The following is a 19,333-nucleotide window of genomic DNA, read 5'->3' as shown; positions in this document are numbered from 1 at the left end:
CTCCAATATCTGTCATCGCATCACCTGCAACAAGATTCACCGCAACCACCACCGGCACTTTGCCTCGTTCGATTGCAGAGTCGGGTGAACAAGGGATTTTATTTTGTAAATTAGTAAATATTAAACCCTTATAATGTAAAAACAAAATTTTATATTTACAGCTAAACCCCAAACTTAACCTTTGATTCTGCACTGTAGGATTTCATTTTGAATACATGGCCTAATCTAGGCCATTGGCTGCTGCAAGCAGCAACTGCTGTAAATAAAAATCCCACAAAAGACTGAGGAGAGAGGCTGAAAGGCAGTTTACTTTCAAGTAAAGCTCCTCATCAACCCAATCAAGACTCTCCAAGAAGTTGGCACATATGTTGGTTTCTCGCACTTATGCCCGATCCGACACCGATCAAAGGATCCTTCAGCCCAATCATATCCTCAAGCACACCCGCCACAAACCAAGGCGGCTCCCACTCACTTGAGATACACTGAAGAGAGTGCGAGCGGGCTTCCACCAAATGAAATCAAATTGGTCAGAGTCATATATGGTTATGTTCTAAGATTTCATGGTCATATTGTGGATTCGAGTTGTTAAGCAAAAAACTAAAAAATTGTGGGTTGAAATTTATGGAGGAATAGAGTGTTTGGTTACTGTTGTGGAGAACATATATCCCGAGGACCCCCCCTCGGGACGAACGTACACCCCCACTCGGGATAGAGAAGTCTTCTTAAGGAAAGTCCTCTTAGGAGAATTCTGAGAATCCCTTCTGGAGAAAACGCATACCCACTCGGGACTTGTGTCTTCTGCATGCTCGGGAGGAATAGTGTTCTCCCTTGAGAAGCACAGAAAACCCCCTCGGGACATGATTATTCCGAAGACTCGGGAGGAATAGTGTTCTCCCTTGAGAAGCACAGAAAACCCCCTTAGCAGGCTCATCTCTTCGTTGGAGAAAGGTCCCGAGTGCCTCACTTGGGAATAATATATATATCCAACTCAAGCATTTCTCAGAAGACTCTCTTGACCAAGTCAAAAAGAGTTAGTTACGCATAAACACTCAGCATATCTATTCCGAGAATTGGGGAGGTGAGTCAGCATAACGGCACTATCAGGTGCGACAAAGAAGGAGCCGCTATTCCACTACTCCACTCACTCCTCAACTATCGATCCGAAACTTAAGGAATCGCCGCCTCCAGGTAACCTCTATATAAACCCACCTCCTACATGGAGAAAGGGAAGAGAACTTTCATCTGAGTACTTACTCATTACGTTCTTGAGAACTCTCTCAAGAACCATTATTGTTGCCTAGGCTGACTTGAGCGTCGGAGGCGGTTCCCCGGCCAAAACTAGGCCGGACCGTTCTTGCTTTCTTTGTGTGTGCAGGCATCCTAGTTATTCCAATTTGCTTGGAGAGCTCTTAAGGTGGTCATCTCAATATCCGGCTCTCGAAGAAGTTCTAGACGCAACAGTTACGAAATGAGCAACAAGTGTGAGAGATGATCGAAAAGCTTTTTCTTTTCTTTTAGAGTTTTGGAACTGAAAGTTTGGACTAGTTTATGCGTGTCTCAATTAATCTTCAAGAGATAGTTTGATATAAAAAGGGATGGGGATCAATAAAATAGAACTGTTGAACTTACGTGTCTTCCTTTGAGGGCCATCCATCCAATCCTCCGATCTCTTTTAAAGCCTTTCTCCATTTTTCCACCGTTGTAAGGTCGGGCTCCATATTGATCTGCTGCTCTTCAAAGGCCTTTGCATATCTCCCAGTTTGATTTCGCACATCTCTTGGTTCAACTCTGTAGAAAACGGGTAATACCACTTGTTTCACACTTCTTCTGCATTCAGATATCTGGGTTAATTCTTTGAGACACCATTTACTCGACGCATAGTTCTCTGAGAAGATGGGAATAGAGATTTTTGACCCCTGGATTGCATCGACTAACTCCTTTCCAATTTCGTTTCCCTTGTGGAGTTCCTCCGAGTCCCTGAAAGTTCGGATTCCACCATCAATTAACGCATTATAGAGATGATCTGCAAAACTGGTGCGAACATCTTTTCCGTAGAAGCTCAAGAACACTTCGTAAGTATTTGAACAAGAAGAAGAAGCTTCATCATCTGCGAGTTCTATTCTTCTTCCTTTTTCTGGGCGAATAGCTGCTGCCATCTTTCTAGCTATCAAATTGCTTGATCACTCTGCAAACAATTTGAGATAATCTAGCAATCTCTGATACTGCTACCCAGTAAGAACCAATTCTTAACAAGTAATCTTGGGTTGTAGCGACGACTCTCTCTGTATTTGCAACAAAGAGAAAGGCAAAGAGGGTCTTTAACATTATTTATTATTTTTTTTTTTGGGATGACGATGACATCTTTAGTGGTAACTTTCCCACCAGTTTCCTTCTCACCTAATAAAGGACATTTTATATGATCAAGTGGAAACTTGACTCAGTCGTCACTTTTGTCTTCTTACACGAGAAAGCGTGGAATAATGGATCACCTACAATGAATTTTGACAAGCACCTAACGGGACTAAATTGCTGACCTAGGCGGATTCATCCCTTGAATAAATTTCTCATACTCATCATCCATGCCCCATGTAAAGCTCCACTCGAGCTTCAACGAGAGAAAGGCTGGTATGGAAACCTTGATCGTAATGAAGAACCTTCTGGAGATGGTATTCAATGGCGGAAACCTCCTCGCGGTTCGGTGAAGATAAACGTCGATGCTTCATTGAATAGTATTGGGAGTGGGCTGGGCTTTGTCTGTCGGGATTCGGAGGGAAGGCCATCAAGGGGTTTGCGGTCCCAGCCCAGTTTGATACTATTTTGGTGGGTGAAATCATGGCTCTTCGAAAAGGAATCACTTTTGCTTTGGAGGAAGGATATTGCAGTGTCCTTATAGAATCAGATTTGTCGGTGGCGATTAAATACATTACCAAGTTGGAGCTGATTCTAGTGGACATTCAACATCTTGTTTGGGGTGTGGTGATTCTGACGTCTCGGATCCAGAGTATTTCTTTTGTTCATGTTAATAGGGAGTGCAATGCGGTAGCTGACTTCCTAGCCGGTAAGGTTGTGTCCGTTACGTGCCGGACTCTTTGGCCTTGTTTTGATCCAAGGTTTTTAGATTTTTGTAATCTTGATGCCTTGCGTGGGTCGCGCGTGAATATATAGACCTATTTCTACCAAAAAAAATATGTAAAGCTCCACTCGGCGTTTGAAACTAAAATTTTAAGCAATCGTAAAGAGATAAAAATGCAAACCCACCAACCACGAAGTGGTATAAAGAACCATGGAACCACTAATTGTGATGAAAAACCACTAAAAGACATGACTTAGAATGCCCTATCATCATGGGAGACAACCTAGAATTTGATAAATGGATTCACGAATCCATAAATTTTATTTTTTTTTTGGTAAACACGAGTCCATAAATTAGGGTTGAACATTTCAAGCTTCTTTGATTTCTTCTCCCTGTACTCAACTGTATTATTGATAACGTCAAGCTCCAATTTCAAGACATGTTGGCTTGAGTAATCGGTCTACCCATCGTCCGTCACAAAAATCGATGAACCACGGAGCAAAAGAAATGAGGAGGAGCCCAATCAATGAAGGCTGAAGTGTTAAACACCACACAATTACCCAAATAATATACCGCTACTCCATCGAAAGCTCTGTTCGGAACATTGAAATTCAAGTTAGGATTTTGGTGAAGCGACTATCAACAAAGGGAATGAGTGAATCAGAAAACCTACCGGGATCTCCAAATGGGAATAGAAGAGGAGAAATTAACAGAAAACAGAAAGAAATTCAATGCAGATGAAGGAAATTCACCGACCAACCACCACCAAAAGAAAACAAACCAAATCAGCCTTTCCCTTCTTCTCCATCGAACTGTTCTGTTCAGCTTCCCAACATTAGCAAAAGCCTAAATTTCCCAAAAACAGAGTACTAATGCCAACCTTTTGTTGTATACTTAATCAAACCCCAACCCTCAAGAAAATCGAACACCCCACTGATGTTCATGAGATTCATCGTTACAGGTGAATTTGTTTCGTTGTTCATGACATTCTAGATTTGTTTCCTGTGAATTCGTTTCGTTGAGTTATCAAATGAATAGTGAGTTCTGTTCGGGTTTTTTTTTGGTAAGACAGGTCCGTTGGATAACTATGCCAATAATGCAGGTTCCATAAATGTTCATATTTGCCTTGACTATTCCGGTGACCTATTCAACGTTATACATTTTTTTGTTTTTGATGAGCACATATTGTCCAGCGAATTGTTCAATGACTTCTATGGTGCTTAATGGCTATGACACTGCAGATAATAAAAAATAAAAAAAAAGGGAAAAACACTATAGGACTTCCAAGAAATAGACTTCCCAAGGCAAATGCATCTTGAATTTTGCTACTAAGAAACCTTCTTTACTAATTCAAATACTGATTGGTTAAATTAGTTGTGGTGCCTCACCTATCTTACTTTCTTCCACACCCCCTAATCCTAAGGACTAAATTTAGTCGGAATTAAATTAAAATTTATTACTAAAGGATAAAATTTAGAAGATAATGCTTTATTGTTGTCATAGGGTCTCTAGTAAAATCAATGATCATAGTTACTGCTAAGGAATGAAATATCGCAATAGTTTGCCGGATCACTACCTAGCTAATTGGGCGAACTGGCAAAATCTCGCAGAAATTTTTGTGAGATTTGGCCCTTGTTTCGGCAAATTTCGATCCTCACATTTTGGGGGGTATTTTTGGTTATTTTAGGCCCACATTTGGTGCCACCCTAATTTAATGCCAATACACAAATTTGAATTATTTCTTATAAATTCTTCCATGCAAAGTATCCTTCTTAGTCACATTTAACATGTTACTTTATGAGGCCTAAATCATTGGGACATAATTGGAAATATTACCCATTGACCTTGAAGATTCCATTACAGAATTCCTTTATAATTTAAATTGTTTTCATAAATTATTTTATGTATATATTCTTCCCTAACCACATTTGGCACGTTGTCTATTCAGACCTAAATCATTAGGATATAATTGATAAAATTGCTCATTAATCTTGAAGATTTTTCTATAATATATTTTCTTAATTTGAATTATTTTCAAGAATTATTATATGTAGATTTTCCTCCCTAACCACATTTGGCATATTGTCTTTTGAGGCTTGAATCATTGAGACATAATTGGTAAGACTATCCATTGACCTTGAAGATTTCACTATAGAATCATGAGAGATCTCCAAAATATCGAGATTTTGACAGTATATTGCAAAATTCGACAATAATCCGAATAAATATAAAAAAATCCACTTGCATTTCTCTAACAATTATATATTTTTTGGATACAACACTTAAACATGTATATAAGTTTCAAAGGGAGAGAGTCATCATTTGTGAAGGAGCAAATAAAGATGAGACCTTTTCCATAGTCTTATTACCTAAAAGTCTGAATAACCATTTGGACTTTTTATTTTGTCATCAACAAATTAGTCATAAGGACTCAGGCCATGGGCTTAGGAGATGGAAAGAGGCAATGGAGGGAGGATAGGTAGTGGAGATCCTCTCCTCCTATAGCCTGCCCCTTTTCTTTTTTTGGCAAGGGCTTATAAACCGGGATGGAAAATGCCTCGGCCCCCGCCCCTGGCGGGTTTCCTCCTTGCCCCCCTCTACCTATGCTTCAAGGTAGGGTGTCCCAAATTGCAACTTGAACCATTAAAACCGAATCAAACTAGCCAAAACTGAATCTTAATGGGTTGTATTTGGATTAAGGGGGACAAAACCCAAATGATTTGGGCCAGCCCGTGTGCATTCCATTAGCTCGTTTGTTCTACTAAAATATATTTTTGGAGAGTTTTAGCGGACTAGTTCTACTAAGCCTATTAAATTTTTTTTTCTACTAAGATATATTTTTAAAGATATAGTTTCTATTCAATAGCATTCACATTTATGAAACATTTAGATGTTCAATTTTGAGCTCAATTCTCTAACTTCATAACAATATTTTTAATGGTCTCAACAACGTTTCAACCTGAATCTAAACCATTAACCAACCTGAATTAGAAACAACACCAAACAAAAAACTGTTATTTTGCAAATGAGCTTTGTTTGGACTTAGTGTTTTTCAACCTGAAACTGTTAAGCCCAAATCTAAGCTAAACTGCCCCAAACCCCAATATTGACACCCTTAGCATCAACACTCACATGAGTGTGGGACTTGCAGTGCCTTGCCTAATATGGCTAGATCCCATGAGTGTGGGTCTCATTACCTCATGTGAATATGGAATGCTGGGTAGAAGGCAAGGTGAAGAGTACTAGAGAAAGGAGGTTTGAACTTTTAACTGGATTTGGATACTCTTCAGCGGAGGGAAAGTTAGAAACTAAATATGGTTCGGGAATTTTTGTTGAGTTTTACAGTAATATGGATTTTTTTTTTTGGGTACAGAAGACATTTTTTGATTTTTGGGTAGACAGAACATTAAACACTTCATTCATAAACTTCAAAAGCCAATGACTGGTGTATGAGACACAGCGGTAGCTCGACTGAAAGCAAACTAGACAAGAAATCATCAATAAGATGCAAGACCTTGCAATGAAATCACAAGCGTAGATGCGAATCCTGTTTAACCCAGATGTTGTCATGAAATTAACCTGTCATACGGAAGCTGTTTTATTATAGTCTTTGAATTTGAAATCTAACATATGGGATCCACTAAGGGCCCACTGGGCACTTAATGGGCGATAGCCTGGAGAGGACCGAGACCCAGTTGAACCCACGACCTTGTTGGTGATTTGGTATTATTGGCTTTACATGGAACTCTGCCAGCAGCAGGTCCCGACTCCAGAGTAAATGGAAAAACTCATCCAACATTGATTCGTAACAAAAGCCCTAGAATTTTTGAAAACGATTTAACGTTGTTGAGACCGTACTGATTTCAAAACGTTATTGGGGGATTTTGATATAAGTTCGCCCAAATATCAGAATTGAGGAACAGCTAACTGAGGTTAATTAGTTGATTCCTGAGCAGTAGAAGAAATGCAGAAATTGGGTGATTTCAAGGTACCCCACTTCTTCAATTACCCACCATACTTCACGTTGCAGCCGGTTAAGGATACTCGAGAGAAGCAGATTCAACTCTGGAAGGAACTGATACTAGATTACTGCAGAACCCAAAAGATATTTGTGATTGGACTTGAGGAAGATTTCCCACTTTTCTCTAATCCTGCAATTGAGAGATCTCTGAGTCATGAAGCTAAAGAGGTTTTTCTATCTGCTTTGGTGTCAGATGGTCGTGCCGAGTGGATGGATAAAGGGCATAAGAAATGTCTGATTCTCTGGCTTCGTATTCAAGATTGGGCTGATTGTATCTTGAGGTTTGTGAAGGATAATGGGTTGGAAGATGGTGTTATGACAGTTGAAGAAATACGTTCAGGGATCGAGTCGCGAGGAACCGAGCTCCATGGGATGGATCGCACGGTGCTGATGCGGGCTTTGAGATTGTTAGAGCAGAAGGGTAAAGTTGCAATTTTCAAGGGTTCTTCTGCGGATGATGAAGGTGTTAAGTTTTCGGCATAGTTTATTTGTGTTCTTTTCAAAACTTCTTGTATTGTGTTTATATCTGTTTTTATTAAGTTACAACAGTGAGTTCCTTTTCAGTTTGAATCTGTGTTCTTATCGTCCTTATTTAAGAATTTTATGTAGAGCATTGGAAATTGATACATGGATGTAATGATTTTCCTTTCAACTAAATTAAAGGGGAAAAGATCCCAGGAAATTTGGAGAAACTGCCTGAGTATTCTTTAATGGTGTGTCGTGGTGGGTGAAGGATATTTGATGCTTGAAATCGTTTGCATCTAGTCTTTCAATTTTCTTATGCAGATGTTTCTGGGGTTCTTTTCCAACACTGTGTGCCATTCTCAAAGCCTATCCATTGATGTTATGTATTAGCTGTTTGTTATTGGAAATGAGTCGACTGACTACCTTTTCCTTGCTTTTGTGATTTCCATCCATCCTTTAATCACCTTATTGAGAATTGAAGGAAAGCATATGAATCTAAGAAGGAGGATATTTGGATCATAGGATAGGATTACTAAATGATTTATGGTTATTTTTCTGTTTAAAGATGTTCTCACCCCATGGTGCTTACTCTAAAAACCTAGAGTAACAACTCAAGGACAGTAAGGAAGAAAACTAAGGGATTTTGAAAGTTGAAACTAACGTAATGAGCCATGGAACCCTAAATAGGTGGAGAAGTTCTGGATAACCTTGTGGAGTAGCTTGGATAGAAGGATGGGTAATTTTCTTTTTTGGTAGGAAAAAAAGATGGATAGTTGATATATAATCAATCCAAGGGAGATTAACAAGAAAAAAGAAAAGGGGGGGGGGTAATTGGAAGAGGAAGCATAGAAGAAAAGAAAAAGAAAGAGGGTGAACTGCTTATATTGCATTGATCATGAGTGTTTACTTTTCTTAGGTTGGTCTACTAAGTTAAAGACCATGTTGAAGAGGGTATTCACTATTAGTTCTTCGAATGAACTAGGAAGAATATCTACTCTAGTCAGTAGGAGGGCTGGAAAATTTATTTTGAGGGAGACTAAATTCTCTTGGTTAGACCAATGTATCTGCGTTATCACTGTTTTTAGCATTGAGCATAATTTGCCAATTCCTTGTCCCAAACCGGTGCCAAGAGGGCTTCTCCATGTCAATTTCAAGATGTACTTAATGCCAGTGACTCTCACATTTGTTTTGGGAGGACTAGTCCTGCTATCCTTGAGTGGGAAACTATAATGATTTATCTGTAGTCCGAAGCGACCAAGCCCTTGGCTTTCATGGGATCGCTCCATCTCACTTTGTTATGTATTGAATGAAAACTCTATTGATCTTGAACAAGATAAAATCAGGCATTACTGATTGGTAACCCAGCAATGTTGCTTTTCTCAAGGGTGCTTGCTAAAAATCTTACCTCTTAGAATGTTAAATTGGTCAAGAAAAGCAGGTGTGAATGTATTCTCTTAGGATATTAGCCTGGTAATAATTTTCTAAAGAATTAACAATGGACAGGTTTTCAACTTTGCCAAAACCAAAACCTGCAAAAAAGAAGGCATACATTGTAGGAGTTTTGGTAACTTGGCTACACTGTCAACAGAACACCCTGCACTTTCAACAATGATTGGAATGGGGCCTAACCTGTTCTGCTCCTATGGGATGCTTGCTTATAAAGAGTCCTATGTGGTGTTAATCAGGGATTGCTTTTCTTCTGGTTTTCCTAAAAACCTTGATATTGGTCTTCTTTACGTTCTAACGCTAGGGTTGCCTTTGTTCTCTACTCATAGTCAAGACAGCCCACACAATAATCTTCTATAGGTTTGTCCTGATTCTGAATACAGTGATGTTAAGTGTTTAGGGGTGACTGTAGTCTCCTAGTCCTCCCCCAGTTCCATTACAGAATTTGCAGAAACCAACATGGGAAAAAACTGCATGCTTTTTGGTGAGTTTGGGTAGTAGCTTTATTGAGAAGTGAAAAAGAGAAAATTGTCAAAGAAACTACAAGAAATTCTATGGCCAACCAACAACAAGAAAGACAAACAAAAATCAATTGGATATACAAGCAAAATGGCTGTTTGAATGGGTGGAAGAGTGAGAGAGAGGAAAACCTCCCCCAGGGTGGGGGGAGTACTCAGAGATTTTTTTTTATGGTTTGTTGTACCTGATTTGGAAGATGGACTCCGCATTGACATATTTTGGTGGGTGACCTGAATGACTTGTTTGCCTTTGTAGAGGGGGTTGCGGGGCGCTGCCCCTGCGATACAGTACGACCCAACCCGATGGGTCAACCCATTTACCTGATTGGAGTTTATATATATGTGTATCTTATGTTCACCTACCACAATATTAAGACATTTGAGATTTTCGAGTAGGGTTTTGGGTGAGAGTTATTGTAATGCTGTTCTTGGTGATTGTGAGATCTTCTTCTATTCTTCTTCTACATAGTGAAAAAACTCTTCTTCTTTGCCCGTGGACATAGCGTACCACATTGTGTGTGAACCGTGTTAAATCTCTGCATGTTTCATTTTTGTTTCTTTTTCAATCCACTATTTCGTGGTGTTTGTTCCAACAATGCATACATAAACAAATACATTAGAGAAAAGGCTAAACCTACTAATCAATTATCTTAAGTTCCTTCTTTTCACACTTTTGGTTCTATGCGGCAGAGAAGTGCATTACTGTTCAAAATGCAATATTCCTTTTTTTTTTTTCTTTTTCTGTAGCACTGTTGACTTGAATCACAGTTTTCCTTCAGTTTTCTTTCCTCAAGTCAGTTCTATTTGAATTCCATGTCCAGCTTGATTTGGTTTCTTCATCTTAAGTCACAATTTTAATTATCACAATTTTGTCTTCTAAAGGGAGGCTCCATAGAACAGGCTCTTATTCTCATTAATGTGCACAGAGGAACTTGGCACACTAACCTTAGGAGCACAATTAATCTCTGATCTCCTCTGGTTTGAGTCCTGGTCATAATCGAAAAGTTATATATATTTTTCCTAAAGTTTGAGGTATTCATTTGAGACAAAGTTGATATTTGTAGGACCTCACAATGCTGAATATTTTGTTCGAGAACAGACCCTAAAAATGTTGAAGATCTCTTTAAATTTTCAAACATTGCAACCTTGACATAGCCTATTTGGATTTATCTTAATTTACTTTTGGGACTTGGGCATTTATAAGTCCAAATTCAAATGAATTCAGTGTCAGAGAAAGAAAACCTTTCAAATGTATTTTATAGACCTTGCTATCAGCTTTCTTACCAAGTTATGACAAATTAGGAAATCATCCACTAAGAATAACAGGATTGATCAAGCTCATTTGGTAGCCAAATAATGAAACCCCGTTTCTTCGATTGATCTGCTTAAGAAGCTATATGACCATCCATTTTTCGAATAAGTACCTCATATGGCCAAAGAATTAGCAGAACTATAAAACAGTAAGCAGATTTCCATATGTTGCTGTTCTTTTATTTAAGTTAGAAGTAATTTATTGTACTGGTCATAGTAACATTGAGAAACCATTTTCATGTATTTACAAACAGGTATGTGGTTTTGTAAACATCGATACAATTGTGTTCTGGGCAAGAATTGCCATCATTACATAAGACTACCCAGACACAGATGAAAATTAGTACTAGTTTTGTTCTAGAGTTCTCAAAGCAAGGGTTACCACACAAACAATAATATCATACTTAAAAACTACCCTAACTGAGGACTTAAACATTTAGAGTTCTATGGTTATGTGCCATTGGTACAACTCTTGTTCTGGAACTCTTAGAGAAAAGGTTATTAGATGAGACATTTCATCATACTTAAACGCCACTTCCTCTGCATCAACTGTTATCCTTTTAGGCCTGGCAGATGAGTAGGCTCCAAATATTCCGCAACCCTGAACTTTCATGACAACTGTTGAGCATCTCTCTGATTCATATGACAACTCTTTAATGGCTCCTCCGGAGTTGAACATCTGAATTAGTCCAATTGGTGCAAAAGAAGCTTTGTTGGACAGTTCTTTAACAGGAACCACTGTGAAAACTTCGTATTCTCTTGGATTCAGTTTAATTGGCAGAGTAGTGTTCTTTGGTTGGTAAACCACATTTCCTGCACGGTATCATGTTAATTTTAATAATGAACATATGTATGATACACAATCTGTGTAGAATATATGTTTTTTAAGGAAATACATACCGCCTAGGTGGGAATAAATTATAGCATCTCCATTCCATCCATCCTCAGCAACTTTGGGGATATAATCAACATCCTTTGTACTGACAACCCCTTCAACTGTGATGGCTTCTCCTTGGCAGTTGAAGACCCCCAAGACTCCAGTGTAGTCATTTATATTCCATATCTTCAGAATACTGGCAGAAATTTTAGGTTAAGCAGAAAGAAATTAGAAAGCTTCATCCTTCTCTAATTTATTCACTTTGTAAGGAGTGCTTTTGTGCGGCTGTGCGTGTGTGTGTGTGTGTTTTTTGGTGGTGTGTGTGTGTGGGGGGGGGGTGTTTGAAGAGAGTGAGAGGTTCACCTACCTCTTTCCATCTATTGTTGGATCTGAAAATAGGCAATCCCTTGTGGGTTTCCCTGGAAGTTTGGCCCGCAAAACAGAGCCATCAGGGAGTACAAGCTTCTTCAATAGATTGAAATCATGGTGTTCAGGTTTGTCACTGCATGAAGTGAGTTTTCAACATTGGTTAGGTGCATCTTCTGCAGTCTCTTGTCAAATGTGCAGATCGAATGCTAGTTAATGAATGCTAGCTAGTACCTGACATAAATAGCACATCCTCCAACTGCCCGAGCTGCTGCATGGAATCCTGCCATTGGATGAAGGCTCTGAAACACAACATTATTTACATGACTCTCATGAAACAAGTATAAATGTTGGAATTGATCATAAATTATTAAGAAATGGTACTTTGGGAACTTACATGGAACATGTCCCAATCTGGTTGCATAAATTCACCTATAAAAAGGGTATTGTATGCAACAGCTGCAATATGAATTGTGTGGGAGGCTGCTATCTTTGGGAAGAAATCGTCAGATGCTCTCATCACAGCTGTTTGCTTTGAGCTATATGAATAATATGAATCCAAGAAGAAACATTAGAACTTTCAAGATGATGTATATTATATTCTTGTCAGACATTTGGATGAACCAAACATTTGCATACCTGTATAAACCATCTGTATTGTGGCTCATACATGATATGATTCCGTTACCCTGAAAGTTTTTGGCAATTGAAGCATCCAATGCCTCATGAAACTTCCTGGTGATTTTCACTCTTCCTCCATGGCCTGCTGCTAGTGTCTCAAGTAAGTTTTGAACATCAACTTTCACCCCATCTATACCAGCTGATGCAAGATATGAATGGAGCTCTTCATAGAAGATTGAAGCTTTCTCAGGGTTCACAAGGCCAACACCATTTGCTGCAATGTTGTTGAAAACTTCACAGGGCTTGTTGCATTGAAGCCCAGGGGATAAAACAGGGAATGTCACCTTAGATTCATAATGTTCCATTTCAGCAATGCTAGGGCTTACACCTGCCCAGTATCCTGTTAATGCATGCCATAGGAAAACATACCTGGAAAGAGTTGCAATGATTGAGCATTTCGTAAGCATTGCTGCCATGCTTCTCACATGGGATGATAAAACTTAAACTAAGAGCTAAGAGGCAACAGAGCTTACTTAACACCATGGTTTTCTTTCATTTCACTAACAGTATGAGCAAGTCCCATTGTTGGATCGTCTATTCTCTCGGCTTCTTTACTATTCTTCTGAAATTTGTAGTTTTCTTTGATGTGTACTAGCCTGTTAGCAAAGCTGAAGACAAGAAGATGACACAGGAAATGGAGAAAATGTTAAACCAGCGAAAGCAGAAGTCAGGAAACCAAACTTGGAGAGAATGTTGTCTGTTCTGTACTCACTTGGCTGCATCTTCTTTATTCATTGAAACCCCAGAGGCATCCATGTCAACTCTTTGCCATCCATCGTCAATTATGACAAATTTTGGCGGAGTTCCACCTTTCTGCAAACTGCAACAGCCAATTTTCTTATGATCTGATATTGAATCATGTCCCTGAGAAAGTAATTAGAACAGGTCTGATACCTTTCTAATCCCTGTTTCACACCCTCTGCAGTAACATCAGTGTAGAATGCATCCCATGTACACCAGCCAAACCAGTTAATCATGTCTGGCACCTGAGCTCAAGAAAACCAAGAAATATTCCAACTCTCAGTGGGACTGTATGCATGTTTAAGTGCTTCGACAACAAGATATTTAATGGGGGAGAAGAAGGAATACCTTCTTGTTTTCACGGTGAGAAAACGTTTGTAAGTGCTTCTCAACAGCCCTGCAGTATTTGACAGAGTTTTTTGAGTCATTGACCTTGAAATTAATTAAAATCCAACATCTAACATTCGAATTGAAAAGAGGATTTTGTTTTCACATCGGACATTTGTGATTGGAATTTTTCCTCTCCATGCAAGTAGAGGATGCAGACTAAACTCGAGTTAGGATCTTCCACGCACACAGAGAATAAACTTTCCAATCCATATGATTAGATTCATGACAGATGTTCAATCTACAAACAAAATTTTCTAATCCCTTGTTTTTTAATTGAACATGTGTCATGAATTCTAATCATATTGAATTAAAATTTTCTCAGACTCATGAAGCTAACATTAGGATGTTCTTCAAAAACTAGATGAAATCAAACATCTTACTTCACTGCATCTGTGATGACATCGAATGGGTCTGGTCCAGCGGCCATGAAAACTAGACGATTACCCTCAAACCAGTCCACAGCTGGGTCTCCTGCAATGCACACATCACCAATTCCATTAAATTTGGAAAACCCACTTGGCTTTTTGGCTGCATCGTTCCCTCCTTCTGTACCCAGTTTTTTTGTTCAGCAAAATGGAGATTGGATAGCCAAACATGCCCTCAAACTTACCACTTTCAAGGCAGATCTCTAACTCGTTCTTTGGGTTCCCTTGAAGAGTTGCCCTGAAGTCTCCCTCCAGAATGGGCAAGAAAACAGTATAGAAAACAGAGTGACCCAAATCATCTTCAGTTTCATTACTAATTTGGGTTTGATCTATTCCTTCCACAATCAAGCACTGTGTCTCATATGGAATCTCTTTACCCGAAGAGCCCATCCTCTGTGTCATCCACCATAGATTGAACCGGAAAATTGACAGAAAACGCAATCCCCTGTTCACTCACAGAGTGAGTCATCAGAAACAATGAATCCAAAAGAAAATCTCAAGTCTCACAGAACCCAGTTCATTGATTCCCTATCTAAGAAGCAGAGACAGAATTTGGATAAGTAAAAAGAGTTCTGTAAACTTACTCGAGCTTGCCAACAGAGAACACACGATGGCTTCCTCTATGATCAGAGGACACACCAATAAAAGCTCCATTTATCAAACCTTCTCCACTTGCAGGAGTTACAATGATGTCTCTATGAATATCTGAGAAGATGCAGTTTCCAGATACCAACAACTTCCCATCAGAAACAGAGATCCCAGAACCCACAGTCATCTTGTAGTTAGCTGGAATTAAGCAAAATCTGGAGTTGCTGACTTCTGCAACTAGAACTTGAAATAGAGAGACAAGAGTGAATAGGGAAGAAGCTCTGACAACCACAATTTCTGAATAAGGATTCACAAAAAACCTAAAGGTGAATGAACGAACTGTGATTGGATCAAAAGGAACAGGAGGACCACTGGTTTGGTTCTTGGATTCAAATGAACAAAGCTGTTGAAGGAGGATAGATATATATATATATAGACAAATTTTGTTCAGGAATATAGGAATCCACCTCATCAGTTTGTGAAAGAAAATCTGGCGGGAAGCAAAGATAATTACTTGGGCAAGTGGTTAGCTGCCCGTGATGAATCAGGTCCTGTGACAGTGACATGTGAGAAGTTGTCAAAGGAAAATACAAATGGCCATGTTTTTTTTGTTTTTATTTTTTTTTGGGTGAACAAATGGCTATGTTGGATATGGTTGATTCTCAATTATTGGATTCTTAAAATATGGAAAGTAATTCATTATGGAAAGAGAACTTGTTCTTCTATCAATTATTAAGTCCAGATAGGATTGGATACATCCCTCAAGTTGTGGAGAGACCATACTCGTCTAAATATTTGCTTCAGCATTAAGATTGTTTGGTAATGTTTTTGTTCTAGATGTGTAATCTTCTAAAACTGATTTTATATGTTTTTGCATTTGAAGATCGTTCTTTGTTCAGATGTTAGCATTTAATAAACTCATTTTCAAAATATTTTCTAATTGGACCTCTAATGTAGAAAATCTTGTTTTCGAACAAGGGCTTGGGCTGAAGAACTGAAGGAAGCCTATGATCAAGAGAGGGGGCAGGGCAGGGTGGTCTTGAAAGAGCTTCACCACCAAGACGATTTTATCAAGTCTACATTCCCTTGGTTTATATGTTCAGCAAAACCCATTTCTGCAACCACTTTCCTCATCGTTTGTTCTTAAAGAACAAAAGAACATAACGTTTTAACAAACATACATTGCCCGTTTTTCAGTTTGCACGCATTCTAGTACCTTTCTTGACCGTAAATCTTAAATACATGGTGGGGTTTCACTCTTGGTCCCGAAAAGAGTTGAATTCTTGATTTCATATTTACCAATCGAGCCAATCGCGTGAGATTGGATGAAATGAATCTTACAAGTTGTAAAATAAATCTCCATCATATACATGAAAAGAACTTGTGATGAGAAATCATTTGCCAGCCAATCTGGTTGATTCTAGAAATAAAAACATGGACAATATTTCAGAAGAGAATGCTAGAAATTTCCATGCTTCCATCTTGATTAACAGCTTCATTTTCAAGAATGTTTTGGGATGATCGAATCCTACAAGTTGCAGTAGAAATATAAACAGGTACTAGATTTTTAGAAGAGAAAACTAGAAACTTCTGGAGTTCTGGGCTTCTGGGCACCGTTGATTAAGCCTTTTGGCAAAGTGTTTGAAGCTGACACTTGAGTTTGAAATGAAACCACATATCTCTGCCATTAGAGCATCGATTTGAGACGACTGTGTCCACATAATCAAAAAAGATTTCCACACTAATAAGAACACCTTAGAAAGGACTGATTTCAGTGGCACCACCACTATAGTACAAAGAAGACACTTTAGGAAATCATGCATTACCAAATCATGTTAAAAGTCTCAATTTAAAATTTTGGGATTTATGTTAAATGAATATACAAATAATACAAATGATAATTATTCTTACGTATAAATGTTGGCCAATCATTTTTTTATTTCTATTTTTTTTGGGTGAAATGCCATTCATTTTCTTGTTGCTTTATAACAATTCCGAATCATACCTCTTTAGAAATATCTTTTGTAGTCATAGGCTTGAAATACGAATACTTCAATTTGATTCAACCTGGTCATTTCAAGTGAATCGGGTTGGCTGAAATGATAGAAATCTGAAAACATTTGCAAAGAAAGAAATCTATCTTGATTAATTCCAATACAAATACACCAATTCTCAAACCGATTCACCGATCTTTTCGAAACTCCGAATGACGCAGAATGACGAATTCCAGGTTAGGTTCGGAAGAAGAGTGGCCTGATGCAATCCCTTGTTCTCAATTGTCTCTTGAATTTTACTTTTGCAAAAGCATTTGACACTGGATTTGCCCAAACTTGAAAACCATTCTCCACAAAATCACTAACTTGGTGAGTTTCATCAAGAACTTTTTGGGTGGGTTTCATCAAAAACTTCTTGGGAAACAGTCTTGAAGTTGACTTCAATTTTTTTCGGATCCATTTCCTTGTAGATATGTGACAAGTGTCCCAACATCACATCAAATGGTAGAAATTCATTTACAGGTCACATAAATCAACTGACTGATGTGACCTGTAAATGAATTTCTACCATTTTATGTGATGTTGGGATACTTGTCACACATCTACAAAGAAATGGATGGTCTATTACTTCAAAATTTTCCATCTTTTGTTTGATATGAATCTTGAAAGTTTTTCCTTGTTAGGTTTTCTTATCACAAACAAAAGCCTATTTTCCACAAACGAAAATCAGATTCCAGTATTCCACAGGCCCACCAAAGCCCACTCCTAGCCCATTATTTCTTTGGTTTCTATTTGGGTTGCATTTTCTTTGGTTTAAGGTTTTTTTTTTTTTATTTATTTATTTTTGGTGCGGGATGGGTGTGTTACTGTTTAGTTCTTCTTGTCAGACAATTTTTTTTTTTCAGATTTCAAGGACAACAGATATTAGGGAAAATAAAAATAAATGATAAAAATATACAAAAAAAATTGGTCCTAAACTTCTCTTAGCCTACTCTGAGTATGATAAATAATAATAAAAAAAAAGTACACGATTTTTTTATGGAAATAAAAAACGAAAGATAAGATTGAAATGAATATCATAAGAGCCACACCCAAAATCATTCACCATAACAAAAAAACAACAACATAGCAATCTCTATGGTTCCCAATATTATAGAGTAACAACATAACAATATGTTTATACAAAAAAAAAAACAACATAACAATATGTCTAATTTCCCCCTTTCTTGTAGGTCCCCGCAAGGTGAGGAATGGCATAGACAAACTTCTGATTTGATCGTTGGATTTCTACTAGTCAGGATCATATAATGGGAGAGTTTAATCCCTTTTTTCAGTCAAGGAGAGCTAATCCTGCTAATGTAGTAGAGAGGAGAAATCTTATTATAGAAGAAATCCGTTTGTTTTTCCTTCAGAAGTTGTGAATGTGAATGTTCTCAACACCATAACCTTAATTCCTGAAATAGACACTTAGAAATTTCTTATTTCTCCTGTTGGATCATTTTGGACGAAATTTATTTTAAGGAAATAACTAAAAGTAGAAATAATTATTTTTTCTACCTTGGGGCTTTTCTTTTGAAAAATAAACATTTATCCAAATTTTAAGATGTTCTTCTGGCGTTTGCTTGGTTAATGTAGGTATCCCAATCTAGGAGGCTTTCTCTCAATGGGCACCAGTTCAGCATAATCAATGAGGCTTTCTCCCTGGCGCTTGAGATAGCGTTAAATTGGCCTATTTCTACTAATTGGTTGTGGGAGCCTGTTCCTCAACCTGTCTGTGTGTCTTCTTTTATTTAAGCTATCTTTCTACCCAAAAAAAAAAAACAAAAAACCTAGTGCTGGCAAGACATAGTAATGTGGGAACATACATCAAACACGAACACGTATGCCTATCTAATAATCTACAACTCTTTTTGAATTGTTTTTCTCCAAAAAAGAAAAGAAAAGAAGTATTATAGAGTACAAGATTATTTAACCTAACTTACTTTTGTAGGATGAAACATGAATAGTTTGGTCGAATACCACTCTATCCTTGAGGCTCCAACATCTTTTTGACATTGACGTCATTGCTTAAAAATTGATATTGTTTATCTCGATAGATAGAGGATTATACTTCCTTCACATATCTCTACGGCGTGTTTGGAGTTAGAAACAAAACTTCTAAATATATGATGAAAGAGCGGGAGAGAAATAAAATCCCTTATCTGTCAGGATAGAGATTCAACGCTTATGTTAGTCAATGAATTTCTTATTTGCCCTAAAAACACATACCAAATATTGTGCTATGCTCCTAAATAAATCCCTCACTGCATATAAGTAATAAGACTCATTTTTAGTAGATTCCATTTGGACGTCTCATAAGACTGCAATCAAGTTGATTTCTGTTCTGGCCTTCCTAGCCGTCGTCTTCATTTATTTTTATATTTTATTATTGTTTTCT

The 19,333-nt window shown here is 37.9% G+C and overlaps 3 protein-coding genes across 3 annotated transcripts in view; 1 reads left to right on the top strand and 2 right to left on the bottom strand.

The window, feature by feature from the left end:
- The window catches only part of LOC149001843 (uncharacterized), a 32,351-nt gene extending 30,041 nt beyond the window's left edge, over window positions 1-2,310 (bottom strand). The window contains exon 1 of the mRNA XM_089138592.1: window positions 1,630-2,310. Within this exon, the coding sequence (XP_088994718.1) occupies window positions 1,630-2,156 (527 nt within the window). The 5' untranslated portion in view covers window positions 2,157-2,310. The remainder of the gene's footprint in view (window positions 1-1,629) is intronic.
- Window positions 2,311-6,778: 4,468 nt separating this feature from the next.
- Window positions 6,779-8,332, top strand: LOC149001842 (vacuolar protein sorting-associated protein 25). Its single transcript, XM_089137775.1, has one exon. It carries the CDS (start codon window positions 7,038-7,040, stop codon window positions 7,575-7,577), a length of 540 nt encoding a protein of 179 aa, XP_088993901.1. The 5' UTR covers window positions 6,779-7,037; the 3' UTR covers window positions 7,578-8,332.
- A 2,598-nt stretch (window positions 8,333-10,930) lies between these two features.
- On the bottom strand, window positions 10,931-15,281 carry LOC149001841 (putative galactinol--sucrose galactosyltransferase 1). Its single transcript, XM_089137682.1, has 13 exons — window positions 14,899-15,281; window positions 14,500-14,759; window positions 14,270-14,360; window positions 13,848-13,896; window positions 13,653-13,744; window positions 13,471-13,578; window positions 13,232-13,366; window positions 12,717-13,127; window positions 12,475-12,616; window positions 12,312-12,379; window positions 12,079-12,213; window positions 11,735-11,907; window positions 10,931-11,647 (listed from the first exon to the last, which is right to left on the bottom strand). The coding sequence occupies exons 1-13, from the start codon at window positions 15,087-15,089 to the stop codon at window positions 11,271-11,273; spliced, it is 2,232 nt and encodes a 743-aa protein (XP_088993808.1). The 5' UTR covers window positions 15,090-15,281; the 3' UTR covers window positions 10,931-11,270.
- Window positions 15,282-19,333: the final 4,052 nt, after the last annotated feature.

The sequence above is a fragment of the Hakea prostrata genome, chromosome 10 (genome assembly GCF_041222555.1).
Source record: "Hakea prostrata isolate BN-2017 chromosome 10, UWA_Hpros_2, whole genome shotgun sequence".
Classification (NCBI taxonomy): domain Eukaryota; kingdom Viridiplantae; phylum Streptophyta; class Magnoliopsida; order Proteales; family Proteaceae; genus Hakea; species Hakea prostrata.
Note: the sequence above shows the minus strand (reverse complement) of the source record. Positions and strands in the feature narration are given on the sequence as shown.